Genomic DNA, 16,649 nt, shown 5'->3' on the forward strand with positions numbered 1-16,649 from the left:
TCCGCCAGGGGGCGCTGCCGCCCCAATGCCGCTCCCCGCCGTGCCACTCCAGCGCGGTCGGTGCCACACGCGGCGCTTCCGGGAGCGACGGGCGCCGGGAGCCGCAGGTGGGACGGGACGGGAGCGTGGTCCGGGGTCTCAAAAAGGGGCTGTGAGGGGCTGGGGGGCCGGGAGGGGAGTCTGGGGCGCGGGGGACACAAGGATGGCGCGAGTGTGAAGTGGCGGACCGGGAGTCGGGGGTGCAGGGGAGGGGCTGGGGGTGTGTGAAGGGGAATGGAGTGTCGGGAAGGGGATGGGGATACCGGCGAAGGGCAAGGGGTGCCGAGAGGGCGCTGGGCAGTCGGGAGGGAGCAGGACGCGGCTCCATTCAGGAGGGGATACAAAGAAGTGCGTGGGGCAGTTCCCGGACACGGAGTGGGACCAAGTAAAGTCAAAGCAGGCTGATCGGCATTACTACGGGACAGGCGGGTGTGGGAGGTGCTGGGCGAGGGATGGGTGCTCGTAGGGAGGGAGCGGTGCTGGTAGGGAGGGAGCGGTGCCGGGCCAGGGATGGGTGCTGGTAGGGAGGGAGCGGTGCCGGGCCAGGGATGGGTGCTGGTAGGGAGGGAGCTGTGCTGGGCCAGGTTTGGGCGCTGGTAGGTGCCTGCTCAGGTAGAGCCGCTGGGGATTGAGCCTGCTTGTCGTTCCCTCTAGGATGCAGCGGTGGCCAGTGGTGCTTTTCCTGGCCTGGGTTTGCTTTCTCTTTTTTGCTGGTATTGGGCTCTTCATGAGCGGCTTCCTGCTCACCCGGATCGAGCTTGCCAGCAGCAGTTCCTGCTCAGACCCACTCGTGCCTCCGCTTTGGGAGAGGCAGAGCCTCCCGCCAGGCTCCTGCTGGGCTCCCCAACGCTTTTCCAAGGCCGTGCTCGTCATCATCGATGCCCTCCATTTTGAGTTTGCCCGCTTTGACCCTGCCAAGGCCAGCCCGCTGCCCTACGAGAACAAGCTGGGTGTGCTGCACCAGCTGGCCACCTCCCAGCCCCGCCATGCCCGGCTCTACCGCTTCCGAGCCGACCCCCCCACGGCCACCATGCAGCGCATCAAGGGCCTCACCACCGGCTCCCTGCCCACCTTCATCGACGTGGGCAGCAACTTTGCCTCCTACGCCATCCAGGAGGACAACCTGCTGGCACAGCTGGTGCAGAACGGTGAGTTCCTGGCCTTTAGCTCAGGCAGGATATTAAAGCACTTTTTTTCACAGGCACAGGTTGCCCAGGGAGATGGTGGAGTCACCATCCCTGGAGGTGCTTAAGAGGCTTTATACCTTGTGCTGGGTGGTGTGGTTTAGGGTTTATAGTGGTGGGTGTACGATCGGATTGAATGGTTTTGAAGGTCTCTTTCAACCTTGGTGATTCTGTGACTGGGGCTGTTCGGCCGGGAGAAGAGAAGGTTGTATTGCAGCCTCATAGCAGGCTTCCAGTCCCTGAAGGGGGCCTACAGAGAAGCTAGAAATGAATTCTTTGTCAGGAACTGTAGTGATAGAATGAAGAACAATGGGTACAAATTGACAGAGAGGAATTGTAGTGATAGAATGAAGAACAATGGGTATAAATTGACAGAAAAGTTTAAGTTAGATATTAAGAAGTATTTGTTTACTGTGAGGGTGTTGACACACTGGAACAGGATTCCCAGGAAAGTTGTGGATGGCCCATCCCTGCAGTGTTCAAGGCCACACTGAATAAAGCTTTGAACAACCTGATCTAGTGGGAAGTGTTCCTGCCCATGGGAGGGGGCTTGAAACTGGATGATCTTTAAGGTCCTTTCCAACCTCTTAACATGCTATGACTTGTGGGCAAGGCAGCAGCCCTCTGGAACAGGGCATGTGCAAACGTCTGTTCAGTTTAACTTGTATTCCAAACATTGATTAGTTTCTCCCTGGGAAGGGCATTCCTTACAACAGATCCCCCCTGTGAGCTGATTCTTTCTCCCTGCTTAATGACAGTTTCCTCAGGCAGAATCAGGAAGGCAGGGCATTGCCAGCTTGCTTTGGGAGTGGGAAGTAGCTGTGACCATGACTTCATCATCTTCAAAGATGACAAGAAAGCAGGTGAAAGTGGCTGCACTGGTGGTGTTTGTCCCAAGGTCACCCCCAGGAATGCCTGTAGGATGGCCAAGGTTGTGCTGTGTGGGGCACGTGACAGGGGAGGAGCCAGGTGTGCCAGGTGGTGCCAGGTGTGCTGTGGGGGTGTCCCTCAGGCAGCCAGCCTGCCAGGCCAGCTGCCTGCAGCCGTGAGGCAGCAACCTCATCCCATTTTCATCGTGGTTTGGTGCTGCTGGGGGTGCTCAGTGCAGCTGTAAAGGGCTTGTTATGGTGGGATAATGGAGTAGAGGGGAGAGGACAGGCCACAGCGGTTTGTTACCTGGAGAGACTTCCTCCCAAGGCTCAGAGTGGGCTAAGGCAATGTGATTTTGTGTGAGCAAGGTGGGCAAATGCAGTGAATCATCTGAGGCAGAATGATGATCATAGCATATCCTGTGGCAGAGTAGCAGTCTCAGAGAAAAAGGTTCCTTGCTCCCAGGCTGAAGACGCTCTGTGGAAACAGAGCTGGCTGATGGCAGGCAGGGCAAGAGCAAGCACAGTGGGAAGCATCAGTGCTTTTGCCTTCTCTTTTTCATGTCTGGAACACCATCACCATTGTGTTTAAAAGCCAGAGCTCAGGACTACATCTTCTACTCCATCACCTGCTGCCTTGCATTTTGCAGTGGCGTCACAGGCCTTGGGTGAGGCTTTGTCTCCTTCAGGCTGCACCCTGTGCACTAAGATGTGTTCAGGGGTCACCCTGTGCACCCAGCTGTGTTGTGGTGGCCCAGGAGTCTTTCTGCAGGGGTGATGGGTCAGGTCAGCAATAAGTCCTGTGGTTATGCAGTGGCTTTGGTGTGGAGGGCATTTACTGGCTTACAGATACTCATGGGCTGGTCCCTCCCTGTATTCAAAGTAATTTACAGACAGATGGTCTTTTTTTAGTGAAAATTTTGGTTTTGAGTGTGGGTTGGAGAGGAGCAATTGCTCCATATCCTGACCTGGGTCTGCTCAGGATCTTTGTATTGTTGTGGTAACAGCACGACCCAGGAGGGCTTCATCTCTCACTGGTTCCTTTCTCTCTGTCTCAGGAAGGAGAGTGGTCTTCATGGGTGATGACACGTGGGAAGGACTTTTCCCAAAGAAATTTTTCCGTTCCTATTTCTTCCCTTCTTTTAACGTGAAGGATCTTCACACTGTGGATGATGGGATCCTGCAGCATCTCTACCCAACTGGTAAGTAGCTCTTTCACCAGGTCATGGGTAAACCTTGGCCTAATGTGTAGTCCTACTGCAAATTCAAGGTAGGGTTGGAGGGTTTTTTCTGTTACAAAGGAGCACTGGGCAGTTACACACTGCTGCCCTAGGATTACAGTGCTCTAGCTGGATTTCCACAGATAAGCCAGTTCTTGGAGCCCACAGACCATTTCTGTAGATGCCTTTCCTCTGTCTGGGACAGAATTCAGCTTTTTGGGATGAGGTTAGACTTCTACATCTGTCTTACAAAATACACTGGCAGGATGGAGACAGGGGAGCACCTTACCTTTGCCATGTGGCTGCCTAGGCAGGCACACAATACTCTGGGCAAAAGACAAGTTAGGGGCCTGAGACACAGCACTGCTCTCAGCAAAGCATTGGTGCTTCCTAGTCACAGGAAGAAGATGAAGCCTGAGGTAGGTGTTTCCCAGCTCCCTGAGGTGCTGGGACCAAGGGACATGCTCTTTCGTTTTTCTGTGTCTGAACATATGCACATCAGGGGTGCGATGGCCTTTCACAGGAAAGCCTGTGTGCCTTGTGTGAGAGCTACAGGTTATCATTTAACTTTAAATATGTTGATTTTCATGTGTCAAGACCCTGAAGCAGAGAGGAGAGCCCAGGGTAACTTTGTAACTAGGGACTGTGTTGGTGTGTCGTGCCCATGTCCTCGGATGCAGAGGGGCACATTGGTGGATTGAACCTAAAATATCTCCAGGGAAGGATGGGAATTCTGGGTTCTCCTTTGTCTGAGCATTCCTTTGTTTCAGCCTAGTCTTGAGGTAAGTTCAAGATGACTTGGGTGACATTATACTGTTCCCCTCCTGAGGGATGGGGAGAAAAAACCAGGGATCCTGGGATGTTTGCAAGGCTTTGAGGTCCCTGTGCCATTGCACCCAGGAACCTCTGGCCAATAGTATGCCTGACTTGAAACCTGGATCCTCAAGAGCTGGCAGTGACAGTGGCAGGAGGTGAAGAACAGCAATATCCTGAGGCAACCGGGAAATTCTGGCAGGAGGATCCAGAATTCCAGGCTGGTGCATGATAAGTTTGCTTTTGTTCTGCAGTGGACAGCGGTGAATGGGATGTGCTGATTGCTCACTTCCTTGGCGTGGACCACTGTGGGCACAAACATGGACCCGACCACCCTGAGATGGCAAAGAAGCTCACCCAGATGAATGAGATGCTCAGGTGATCAGTGTGGCACTGAGGCTTTGCTAGCTGGCCTCTTCTTTCAGCCAGGCTGGTGAGATCTTCCCAGGGAATTGGCAGATGCAGAGGGGAGCAGGGAATGCTTACTGAGCCTGTTAATGTGGAAAACAGCTTTGGCCAGCAGCAGCTGGAACCCCAGATACAGGCAGTATTGCTTGCATAGATGAGTCTTGAGTGGTTTGGTTTCTTAAGTAAGGCTGCACTCAGGTCTTGCTTCTCTACAAACCATGAGATAGTGCAGCTGGAGTGTAACTGAGCCTCTCTCTTCCCATCTTTAACACGGACATTGTCCCACTGAGGTCTGGCTAATGTTTGAGAAGCAGGTGGAGGACCCTGGGGATGAGGGCTGCTGCATTTATCATACAGAGCCATGAGCTGCAGTTTTGAGATAGAGGTCAGGATGGGATACAGAAATTTCAGTTGTGCAGATGTGTCTCAGCCCAAAATGCTGCAGCTTTTGATTCTTAGGGCTGCTTTTAAGTTTTGCTGCTAGAAGGAGTTGGGAACTTTCCCTGCTGTATCTGAGAGTGCAGCATATACTGTGTCATACCTACTGCATCCTTCATAGACTAATCCCTGCTTTTTTCCTTTGAAGTGGGAGATGTCCCACATAACATGATACATGACCCAAATAGAAGCAGCCTAAAATTTCTTTTTTTTCAGGAGCCTTTCTTCTGAATTGCATTTTGACACGATCCCTGACAGCTCTGTTTTCTGGGGATCCAAGCAAGATCAGTCCACTCTGTCTTAGAGCTCTGAATTTTCAGTTTGGCTTTAAAGTAACAATTTAAAACACCCTGGACTCTGGCTTGTTACAGTTCTGCATCACCGTTTTGCTTATATCTGTTTGTGAGCTTCACCTCTGTGGTGCAGGCAGGATATCCTGGAGAGATATCCTCTTCCACCTAGGCTACTGGGGCCCTTGCCCGGGGAGGAGTTGACTTTCCTTATCTCGGTGGCAGGTCCTTGGTGGATCACCTGGGGAATGACACTCTTCTTCTGGTGGCTGGGGACCACGGCATGACAGAAACTGGAGACCATGGTGGCGACAGCGAGAAGGAAGTCAATGCAGCACTGTTTGTGTACAGCAGGACACCCCTGTTTGGCAGTGGCCCTCCAGAGGTAAGGAGCTGACCCTTAGGTATCCCTGCCCAGTTTGGTGCCTGGAAACTGCATCCTGGGATTACAGAGAGTAACAGTTTGGGATTTTTTTAGACTGAGAGGGATGGGGAGTCTGTCATAGAATCATGGAATAAGCTGAGTTGGAAGGGACGCATCAGGATCATCAAGTCTAACTCCTGACCATGCACAGGACACCCCCAGGGATCATGCTGTGTTCCTAAGAGCTTGTCCAAACACATCCTGAACTCTGTTGGGCTTGGTGCTGTGCCCACTTCCTTGGGGAGCCTGTTGCAGTACCCAGCCATCCCCCTTTTCCTACTATCCAACCTAAATTTCTCCTGACACAACTTCAGGCCATTCCTTCAGGTTCTGTCACTGGTTACCACAGATAAGAGATCAGTGCTTAGCCCTCTTCATCCCCTTGTTAGGGTGTTGAAGACCACCAGGAGGTCTCCCCTCAGCCTCCTCTTCTCCCAGCTGAACAGACCAAATTACTTCAACCCCCCTCACACAGTTTACCCTTCAGACCATTCATCAGCTCCTGGCTGTCATTTGGATGCTTCCTAATAGCTTAACATCTTTCTTATATCCTGGTGTCTAAAACTGCTCCCAGCACTGGAGGCCACCCCAGTGCAGAGCAGAGCACGACAATCTCCTCCCTTGCCCAGCTGGTGATGCTGTGCCTGATGCCCCCAGGACAGGGTTGGCCCTCCTGGCTGCCAGGGCACTGCTGGCTGACAATCATCTTTCCATCAACCAGGACCTCCAGGTCTCTTTCCATGGTGCTGCTTTCCAGCCTTTTCACCTTGACTAAGAGGAGTGGGAGGTTTGTCACCTTGTCTCTAGTGGGCAGTGAAAGGGCTGACACGGCAGACAGAGGACTGAAGTGTTTGGAATGCATGTTCAGGTCACTACAGATGTGAGGGGTGCTTGTGTGGGGCCAGGTGAGCTGTTGGACAGCCAGTGCCTTCCCCATGAACCTGCAGCTCCCAGCAGGCATGCTTCTCACCAGAGAACCCTTGGGGAGAGCTGTGCCTCTGCCTGGATTCAGCTTTGAACAGGGATGTCTTCCCCACTGTTCTCTCAAATGAGTGAAAAGCTGCATTGCTGTCTTCTCTCTGAATTTCTGATTCCTCCCCTGTCTCTCCAGGAGCCTGAAACCATTCCCCAAGTGAACCTGGTGCCCACTGTGGCCCTGCTGCTGGGGGTGCCCATCCCCTACAGTAATATTGGGGAGGTGATGGCCGAGCTGTTTGCTGGGGACAGTGACGCTGTGTCTGCAGCCTTGCAGCAGCTCTCAGTCTATCACATCAATGCCAAGCAGGTATGGCCTGTGGTAAGCCTCCCATTGAACTAGAGAGGAGAAGGAATGGGTTTTTAAGCACAAACCTCTTCTGTTTGGTGGAGGTGAGATGGTGACATGCTGTTATTTTCATGGGGAACTTACTTTACATTGCATCCTTGCAGTGTTTGCTCCAGTAAAAGACAGCCCCATCATCCCTAAAGAGAAATGAGAGCCACCGTTTAGTGCTGTGGTATGGAAAATACTGTCTGGGAAGGTGGAGGGTGGCTGGATCCAAATGGTCAGAAGTGGATTAAGTTATAGGGGGTGATGGTTCCTCAAGTCTGAAGATGACCAGAGGCAAGTGTTGTGGTTGGAGATTGGAAAGTAAAAGTGAAGATTTTCATGCTGAAGGAGAAACAGTGTTAACAATAAAACTATTCTAGATTAGTGGAAGAATGAAAACAGTAATGAAAGACCAAATTAAAAAAAAACCATGCAACAGTTAATACTGAAGTAGGATACTGAAGGAGCAATTTACACAAAGCGCAACAAAATACAGAACCCCAGGAGCAAGTTGACAAAATTTGAATGAGAGTCTCTACATCAGGTATGAAAGAAGCCTAGGCAGTGGGACAGGCTCCCCTATTGTGAGGGATATTGTGAGGGCCATCTGTTGTGGCTCTGGTCATGCTACAGAGCCAGCTTTGCCCCAGGCAAAGCATGCATCTCAGTTAAGGGCCACTCTGCCTTTGAGGGACTCTGGATTGCTGGGAGCACAGGAATAATTCCTCCAGTGCCCAACCAGCTCCTTGGAGAGCCAGTTGGACACTGCTGGTGCTAGCCAGTGAGGAGCTGGAGACAGTGATTGCTGATGGGAAGACAGAAATACTCAGCTTTGTAATTAGAGAGGAGCAGAGTGCTCTGACATTTAAAGATCATACTGTATGTTAGCGTCCATTAGTCACTGAGGATATCAATCATCGTTTGTTAGGAATTAGCATTATCAAGTTGTGCCTGTGTAAATATTCGCACTCATTGTTTGAGGAGGTTTCTGGCTCGATAATGGTGGTGTTGAAGAAGCTGTGGCATTCCAGGGAGGCCTGTGAGAGAGCCAGTGCATGTGTGTGCCATCCATGGGCAGGGGCAGACTGATTCTGACTGTTCTCTGAGGCAAATGGAAGGTGTGTGAAGTTACGGTTGCAGTTCAGGACTGGAGAGATCTAAGGAGATGTATATCTGTGCAGGTTCTCTGCCCTACCAATGCCCCTGTAATACTTCTTTTATGACTTCAGGATCATAGCTGCCTCTGTTCATGTTGTCTTGAAGTAGAAAGCAAAAAGAATTAGTTTTTCTTAAAACTATGATGCAGTATGTTAATGTGTGTTATTGAAGAAAGGGAAGCAGTTTGGTTTCATCCACTATAAGTTATTTAATGTGATGATTTTCCTCAGACAAAGCTGTAAAACTCAACATGGGGCAGATTAACAAGTCTTTAATAGCAATGACTTGGCCTTCTGAAGAACATTTGCCTTATTGCTGCCAAATACTCCATAAAGCCCTTGTGGGGTTCTGCACAGCATTAGCAGAGGTGTAGCTGCAGGAGTCATCATGGCTGTGGCTAAGGATGTATGTCTTGAGAGGGATGTCAATTTGGAGGAGAGATTGAGTTTCCTGATGGTGACATCCCTGGGTGGCAAGGTTTGGTAAACCAGGGTTGTTTCCATTATGAAGGGGCAGCGTGAAACAGTGAATCCCATTCCCAGTTTTCCCAGTGCTGCTGTCTGATCCTGTGTCTTCCCTCCTGTAGGTGGATCGCTTCCTGCAGTCCTACTCGCTGGTGGCTCAGGACCTCCCAGCAGAGCAGCTTCAGCACCTGCAGGAGCTCTTCTCCAGTGCTGTGGAGGAGCACACGCAGCTCCTGACCCAGGTGCAGGGGACGACAGTGCCTCCGGAGCTCAAGCCGAGGCTGGGAAGCCTCATCAGTCGCTTCCAGCGCTACTTGCGGGAGGCACGGGCTGTGTGCACCCAGTCCTGGGCCCGCTTCCACCCCCTGCGTATGGTGGGGGGCTGCATTCTTATTGCTTCCTCTTGCTTGCTCTGCTACATGGCCTCAGAGCTGGCCGCATCCTCACAATCTCTCTGTTGCAGCTGCCTCCTGTACCCACTCTTCTGGGGCCCTGTGGGGGCTGCTCTGCTATGGCTGGTCCACGTTTTCACCCAGGAGGGGCTGGATCTGCTCCTGGTGTCATCATGGGCAGCTGCTGCTTCTCAGCTGGGTTTTTTCTGGCACTGGTGGGGCCAGCATCTCAAGAGAGCCCGTCTGACAGGCAGTCAGCCACCCTTGGCCAGTGGTGGCCTCAGGCAGAGGCTGCATGCATGGCTAGGGCTGGCCTTCCCCATGGGCATTCTGGTGTTCCGCTGCGGAGCTATGTTCTCCGACAGCTTTGTTGTGGCCGAGGCACGGGTGGCCCCGTTCCTGCTGGCCTCGCTGGTGATGTTGCTAGTAGGGAAGCTCCACTGGGATGGTCACCTGACTGTGCCAGAAGGTCCCAAGCAGCAGCTCCTTGGCGTTTCCTCTTACCGGAGAGAGATCTGGTACCTGCTGTGCCTCGTGGCCATGCTCCTGGTCTGCGTCCGCCTCTCCAGTTTCTTCCACCAGTGCCGTGAAGAAATCCCTCAGTGCCGGCCCTCTGTTTTCCTCTCCCCACTTGCCAGCCTGAAAAACACACGGGCCAAGAACCTCTTCTACCTCCTGTGCGTGGCCTTGCTGGCTGGGCTGGTGTATGCAGTGCAGAGCTGGCTGAGGCACTATGGCAACCTGAACAGCTCGGACCCCCTCGTGCTCTTCGTGCGCTGGGGTTTCCCACTGGTGGTCCTTTGCATTGCCTGCTACTGGGCCGTTGCCTCCAGCGCTGATGACTCTCTTGGCAAGCTGCAGGAGCTGGTGCAGGTTGCAGTTGTTGTGTTTCCCAGGGCTGTCTATGGACTAGCATCCATGGGCCTGCTGCTCCTGCTGTGCAATCCCATGACGGTGTTTGCAAAGGACACGCGGGAGTCGGCAGGGTCCATTGTCACTCCCTACCTGGGGGTCCCTGGCTCCGAAGTCGACTTCCTCCACGTCATCCCTCAGATCTACAAGAGGATGCAGGAGTCTCAGAAGAGCCGGCTGGAGCGGGGCAGCTGCAGGGCCACTGTTGCAGCATACGGGCTGGGCAGCGTGTACTCAGCAGCCCTGGTTATAGCCCTCACCCTGCTGGGCTTCCTCTTGATGCTTCTGCACAGCGAGCGGCTGAGCTTTGCCTTCCTGCTCCTCTTCGTGGAGGCCTTTGTGCTGCTGCACATCCACACATGTGCCAGAGGCCTTGCTGGAGATGCTGGTGAGTCTGGGCTCAGTAGAGCAACCACTGGATGTGTTACCTGGGCTAACCTGTGGTGACCTTGCCTTAATTCCAGTGGGAGAAGCAGGATCTAGTTTATAGTCTTGGGAAAGAGTGGTGCACTGATCCTCAGGACACTCTTAGCTTTTTTAGAGCTGCTTAAATCCTCTAGCAGAAGAAAGCTGCGTGCAGCAGGGATGTGAACATGGGAGGGGGAGGAGTTTCAGGGAGAGGAGCTCTCTTCCCAGGGTGTGAATAGTCACCTAACCCCACTGGTGCTGACAGAGTGCAGTAGCAAAGCTGCTGGCACCAGCAGAGGGAATGCTGGCCCCTTGCTGTATCTGTGGGGGGAGCTGGACTGTTTCCTGTTTCTTAAAAGAGCCAGCATGGAAGGGGAACTTGGAGAAAAAAAGATCACTAGGCTTTTTTTGACCATGGATCTGGTTTGTTCCTTGATGCTGATATCCCAACCCCCTGCCTCTGTTTTTGTTTTTTATTCCCTCAGAGCTGTTTTCAGTGCCGTGGTATGCAGTGATCTCCTGGCTCCTTGCTGCTTCACAGTTCTTCTATTCCACAGGCCACCAGCCTATCTTCCCAGCCATCCACTGGAATGCAGCCTTTGTTGGCTTCCACCTTGACCACAGCACGAACCTTCTGCCTGCTGTCCTGGTGGGAGCCAACACTTTTGCCTCCCATATCCTCTTTGCAGGTAAATAAATTTCTTCCTGGGCTGTGGAGCCTGAGCAGACACAGCTCACTGCAGTGCCTTACCTGGGGCTCTGCAGGTTGACCACGAGGCAATAAAGGCTCCAGCACCAGCTGAGAAACAGCATCCTTGCTGTTCCCCTTGTGGGGCCACAGCAGCCTGGCCTGGAGCTGGGGTATGTGCTTCCTGCACATCCAGGGCAGGATGGCAGAGCCTGGACTGCTCCTCACCTCCTGGGCTCTGATAACTTCATGTGCCTTTGTCTTTGAGGTAGTTGGCTGCCCGCTGCTCCTGCTGTGGCCCTTTGTGTGTGAGGTGTCCACCTCACAGAGGAAGAAGCCCAAGAAGGAGTCCCGGGAGGAGCTGCAGGAGGTGGAGGAACACATGATGGAAATGAGGCTGCGGGAGTCTCCAGAGTTGTTCTCCACTGCTCTGCTGCGGCTGGGGTTGAAGTACCTCTTTGTCCTTGGGGCACAGGTACGGGCAGAGGCAGGGGTGGCTGTGGGAAGGGTTGTCTAGGAGGAAATTGGTGTGCTGTGATAACTGTGGGGCTCTCTGATGAGAGAAAGGGGTCAGCCAGGACACAGACAGGCCCTGGGGTGGAGTGTCTGGTTGCGGGTGGAAGAGCAGGTCATGCCATGCCATTTGCTCTGTGCTTTGGGAAGGGCTCCAGCATGGAAACTGCCATATGGATTAGGATGCTTTTCATATCCATATGCCCGGAGTGGTAATCTCTGCTCAGGAGCTGCAGGGTTGTAATCCTACTCCCTGTCTTCCTTAGCATTCCTGTCCCACGCCAGCTCTGGTTTTCATATGTGCTGTGATGATTTAGGAAGCTAAACACCAGAAATTTTAGTCCTGTGAAAGAAGTGAATAGTTTTCTGGGATTTATCTCTTCAAATCATTCTCCTGTGTTGTGAGACCAGAGACAGTGCAAGGGAAGAGAGAAGCAGGGACCCTCTCAGTGAAATAGTAGGTCAGGTTAGCCACAGTGTGAGCCCTCCCCTGTGCTGCCTCAGCCTGGCCCCACAAGAGCCTTCATGTACCCCAAGCTGCTTGTGTTTCCTGACTTGAGGACATCATGGAAGGGAGTCCTCTTTAGGATGCTCATTCCTGATATGTGCTGTGCCAGCCTCTCAAGCACGTGCAGTTTAGTTCCACCTTCAGATATGAACATAGTGCCCAGGAAGACTCTCCAGAATCACCTATAACTTGTTTTTCATGATCTTCCCCACAGCTTCTGGCCTGTGTTTGTGCAGCTATGATCCTCAGGAGACACCTCATGGTTTGGAAGGTCTTTGCCCCAAAGTAAGTCGCAGAAATTGCTCTGATGCTGGATTAAGACTCATGTCCCTGACACCTTGACTAGAGTTCACAGACAGTAATTTTGGAAGAGACCCTGTGATTGATCTTCTGACTCATTGCCTAGTACTGGTTGTAGAAATATCCCTAACTAACTACTGCTTGAAATTCAGAAGCTAGACTTGAGCTAGAGCCTAGAAGTTTCTCTTCATCTGAATTTCCAAGGATACACAGAGCCCACCTGGAAGCTGAGAATGTTGTAGTCAGAGAGCCGAAGGTAAGGATACCAGACCAGAAGTGAAATACCCAGAAATGCTGAACTGGCAAACCTTTGAACTAGTCAGTGTGAAGGGTGGCCTCAGCCTCTGGGGGATTCATAATCCCACCTGAGTCAGTGGGTCCCGAGTAGCCTCTAAATCAGATGAGTGCTTGGTTTACAAGTTTCAGGCAGCAACTGCTGGGGCGTGGATGTAATTCAGGTTTTAGGATGTGGGATGCTACCAGCCTCTCATTGTCAGGGAAATCAATCAGCTGGAGGGTAGCAGCCTGTCTCTGCAGTCATGCTGGCTGTTGTGTCCTTAACTGCATCTGTTGTGCCTGCAGGTTCCTCTTTGAGTCGCTGGGCTTTGTGGTGAGCAGCATCTGCCTCTTGCTGGGGATCTCCCTGGTGATGCGTGTGGACTGTGCCGTCAGCACCTGGTTCAGCCAGCTCCGGCTGAGGTAGCCCTGGAGGCGTGGGGAGCCCAGGCTGCGCTTGTCTCCTTGCCTCCCTGGGGCTGGCAGGGGTACACGAGCCGCCAGCAAACGAGTGCCTGCCCACAGCAGCCAGGGATTCTGCCCAGCTCCCTGCTGCTGTGCTGAACAAAAGGACTGGAGCCAACTGCTCCTGCCACATGGGGATGGTGTTTCTCAGCAGGGGAGGTCAGAGCTCTCACTCTGGGCTTTGCTGGCAGCAGGAGGACTCTGCTGCAGGAGCCCAAGAAGCAAGAGTCCTGAAGTGCTCCTCTGGAGAAACACCAATGGGGATCTTGCCGGTACTTCCCTGATGCATGCCACGATGTGCAGCTGGTAGGCTTCAGTGGCCAGCAAGGTGTCACCTTGACTGTGCAAAGACTCACGGGATGGAGCCAGCTGAGGAGGGGAGAGGAGGTTGGAAGTGGAGGGAATGTCCCACAGCCCCCACTTGTTTCCACATGCTCGGTTTTCACGCTGGAATCACACTGCACATGGTTCCATGCAGATGGTTCCTGGAGCCTCGGTGGCAGCTACTCCTCTGTAAAGTCAGACAGTTGCTCTGTGGTGAGGCCTCTCTTGCCCTGCACTCAGTCCCACTTTCCTGGTTCCCTCAGCCTTGTGAAGTGCAGTGGGGAGCGCTCTGGGCTGCCTTCTACAGCAGGCTTAGCTTGGGCCAGTGGTAGCAGGGGCAGCTGTGTGGATGACGTAGAAATTCTCCACTTCTCAACCTGTCCATGTCCCTGTGGGCTGGGTGGTTGCAGCCAAGGCTCTTGATCTCTTCCTGCCTGTGTGCTGCTGGATGCTGGCTGTTTACTGTGAACAGTTAAGACGCAAGAGGATGTAGTGACAGAATATGGGCTCACACCCATGCTGGGCCTGGCCAGCAGGAAATAGGAAGTAGCTGTAAATAGGAAATAGGAAATAGCTGGAGTAGCTGTCCCAGCTACAGGAGTAGCCTTGGTGTGAGATACAGAGCCTGAGAGCAGCTACTTGAAAGCCTGGAGCAGGCACCAGTTCTTTTGGGAAGTGGATTAACTTTCTGGTGTCTGTGTGTGTGTGCTGAGTGCTGTGGACCAGATGCAGTCAATCACATCCATCATCCCATGTTTGGGGCTTGTCTCCCCCTTGGCCTTGCCATTCTCTGTGAGACTTCATGTCACAAGTAAGCTATGCCAACATGCCCTTGACTGCTCACAGTCAGGAGGCATGGCATTTCTTTCTTTATAGGCACAGGTGGAGGGTGGTGACCATGGTGCCTGGTCACATCCGAACTCAATTCCTCCTGCAGTTTCCATTGGAACTGGGATTCCTTACTGCCCTGAACCACTGTGTGGCATTACTTGGTGCTATAAAACTTTTTGTCTCCTTCCTCTTTGGAAAGAGACAAGGACTGCTTGCCTGGGATTTCTGCAATGATATTTGCCCAATCCCATTAATTTTTAACTCATGCACCATGACTGCCCCTGTTAGAGTTCCTTACTGCAGACTGTTAGCATAACTCCAGGCTTTTCTTCTCTTCTGCTCTGCAGAGTCCCAGGGAATATCTCTCTCATTATTTCATTTCTTGCCATTTTTCCCAAGTGCCCAGTTGCTGTGGCTCTTGAGGGCAGGTGGAATTTTGTATTTTACCCCTGCAAAATGCCTACTCAGTTGTTCAGATGCAATTCCAGTAAGGCTTAAACTGTTCTTGTAATAGGTTTCCATTGCCTGGCCTGCTTCTGATCTGCTGGCTGTGCCCTGCTACCTCAGCCTCTCATGTCCTCTGCTCTGTGGTCCTGCTCAATTTCACCTGTCACAAGAAGGGACTGGTTTGTAGCTGGCATCACACCCTGGCCTGCCTCACTGCCTGGATGCACAACACCAGTGCTAGCACAAGGAAGGGCTAGTGGCAAATAGTGAGGGAAGCTGAAATCTGCAGGAATGCATCAGCTCACAATTAAAATGGGCTTAGGCACCCTTAAAAACAGGTTATTTGCTGAAATCTGACTGCCTGGTGGCCATAAGCTTCTGAAGGAACAAGGGGTGCATCAATATGGGGAGGAGGAAGGGTGTAGAGGTAGCAGTTACCCAGTAAATTTTCACTTAATGTGAGGTTAATCTGGATAACACACATTGCTAAACCTCAAGGCTGGAGCTCAAATTGGTCTTGTTGTAACCTCATAACCTGGTCGGGAGGTTTCTGCCTGCCTGTATTTGTGCTGGCAGAAGTCCGTGTGGCTGCTGATAGTGTAGGACTGGCTCCTGATGTCCCCACAGCTGCCACCCAGGCCCCTTGGCTTCCATCTCTGGGACTTGTTTCTCTTTTCACTGGTCACTCCAGTGCAGCTGAGCCTTCCCATGCCCACTGTTCATGGCTGGAGCACTCACACAGGGCTTGGGAATCTTCTCCTCACCCCTCTGTGCCACCCCTCTGCCATGTGTGGGCTTGTGGTCCCAAGAGGCCAGGGAGAGCAGAGGGAACAGCAGAGCTGTAGCCTCATCAAAGGACATGCTTATCTCACCAGAGACTGAAGAAAACTTGCAGTGGAAGAGCTGCAAGTGCATCCTTGTCACTGCAGAGATGCCATGGAGTGCTGGCTGCTCGGACACGGCAGGCTGGCTGCTACACCAAAGATTTCAGATTCACGAAGATGAATTTTCCAAGGGCTGGAGATGCTCTTGCTTCATTTCATTGACTGTTTCAGTCTTTGTCAGCCTTCCTCAGCTGCCCTCAAGCTGATTGTTTGGCTGCCATTCTTCTGAGCATGCTGGGGATTACAGAGTTAATGCCAGTCTAGGGCCTGGCGACCTTGGAAGCAGATCATGCTGCTGATGCTACAGCAGACAGGGCTGTGTTTGCTGATTTAAAACCCCTGGAGGGGGTTGCCTCCTAGTCCAAACCAAGGCTCTTTGGGAAATGTGGAGTGCTGGGGAGGAGGTTTTGCCCCACATGCCTCCAAAGAGGCCATAGGGCCCCACTTGGCTCTAGATGAGTTATCCAGACAGATAACTTCTGATCCCTGTGTCCCTGGGCTGAGTGTGACAGGGGACAGGGTGCTCAGCTGAGCAGTTTTCATCCTGCACTCCACAATCTTTCTGCACTTTGGGCTTTGCAAATGCTGTGCATGTATTTCTTGGCATGGGAGAGCCATTGGGAAACTTCCCTGGCTCAGGCCCATGGTGTGTCCCATGGACTTGGCACAGAACAAAAATTCAATTGTGTCTCTTTTGCTGCCTAGAAAATAGTGACCAAAAGCTGTGGCCACTGTGAAGAGTTGTGAGTGTTGGGAGCACCTGCAGCTCTGGTCCGTGGGGCTAACACGGACCCCAAGGGATGGCACTGTTTTGGGGAGCCCAGGGCTCGTTCCAGCTCTGTTCCCACAGCCATTCCTCTGTCCCATCTCTCTCTGGTTTTCCCTCAACTCTTCAGGCTGCTTTTTTATGCCAAGGCACAGTCCCAGTCCCAGTGTGCATGTCCCCCCTTCCCCTCAGGAAGCAGCAGTGCTGGGGAGCCCTGCTCTCTCCTCTGAACCCTGACTCAGTGCACCACGTGGCTTGGAGCAAGATTGTTGTTTTATTTTTTATTAACCTCTTTGTACCTCAATCCCTCATTTGGGGG

General features: G+C 52.5%; 1 protein-coding gene across 2 annotated transcripts; it reads left to right on the top strand.

The window, feature by feature from the left end:
• Positions 1-694: 694 nt before the first annotated feature.
• On the top strand, positions 695-13,384 carry PIGO (phosphatidylinositol glycan anchor biosynthesis class O). Of its 2 annotated transcripts, none has more exons than XM_059492723.1 (10): positions 695-1,187; positions 3,151-3,294; positions 4,380-4,503; positions 5,487-5,646; positions 6,797-6,970; positions 8,739-10,323; positions 10,814-11,017; positions 11,289-11,491; positions 12,252-12,322; positions 12,920-13,384. In XM_059492723.1, the coding sequence occupies exons 1-10, from the start codon at positions 695-697 to the stop codon at positions 13,038-13,040; spliced, it is 3,279 nt and encodes a 1,092-aa protein (XP_059348706.1). In that variant the 3' UTR covers positions 13,041-13,384. The 2 variants fall into 2 exon arrangements, with proteins under 2 accessions (XP_059348706.1, XP_059348705.1); XM_059492722.1 differs by having other exon boundaries at positions 8,739-10,308.
• The last annotated feature ends 3,265 nt before the right edge of the window (positions 13,385-16,649 follow it).

Source organism: Ammospiza nelsoni, chromosome Z, assembly GCF_027579445.1.
Source record: "Ammospiza nelsoni isolate bAmmNel1 chromosome Z, bAmmNel1.pri, whole genome shotgun sequence".
NCBI lineage: Eukaryota > Metazoa > Chordata > Aves > Passeriformes > Passerellidae > Ammospiza > Ammospiza nelsoni.

Coding starts and splice junctions, on each gene's coding strand:
- PIGO (XM_059492723.1), top strand. CDS start 695: ATGCAGCGGTGGCCAGTGGTGCTTTTCCTGGCCTGGGTTTGCTTTCTC. Junction 11,018..11,288: donor CTCCCATATCCTCTTTGCAG/GTAAATAAATTT, acceptor TCTTTGAGGTAG/TTGGCTGCCCGCTGCTCCTG. Junction 12,323..12,919: donor TGGAAGGTCTTTGCCCCAAA/GTAAGTCGCAGA, acceptor TTGTGCCTGCAG/GTTCCTCTTTGAGTCGCTGG.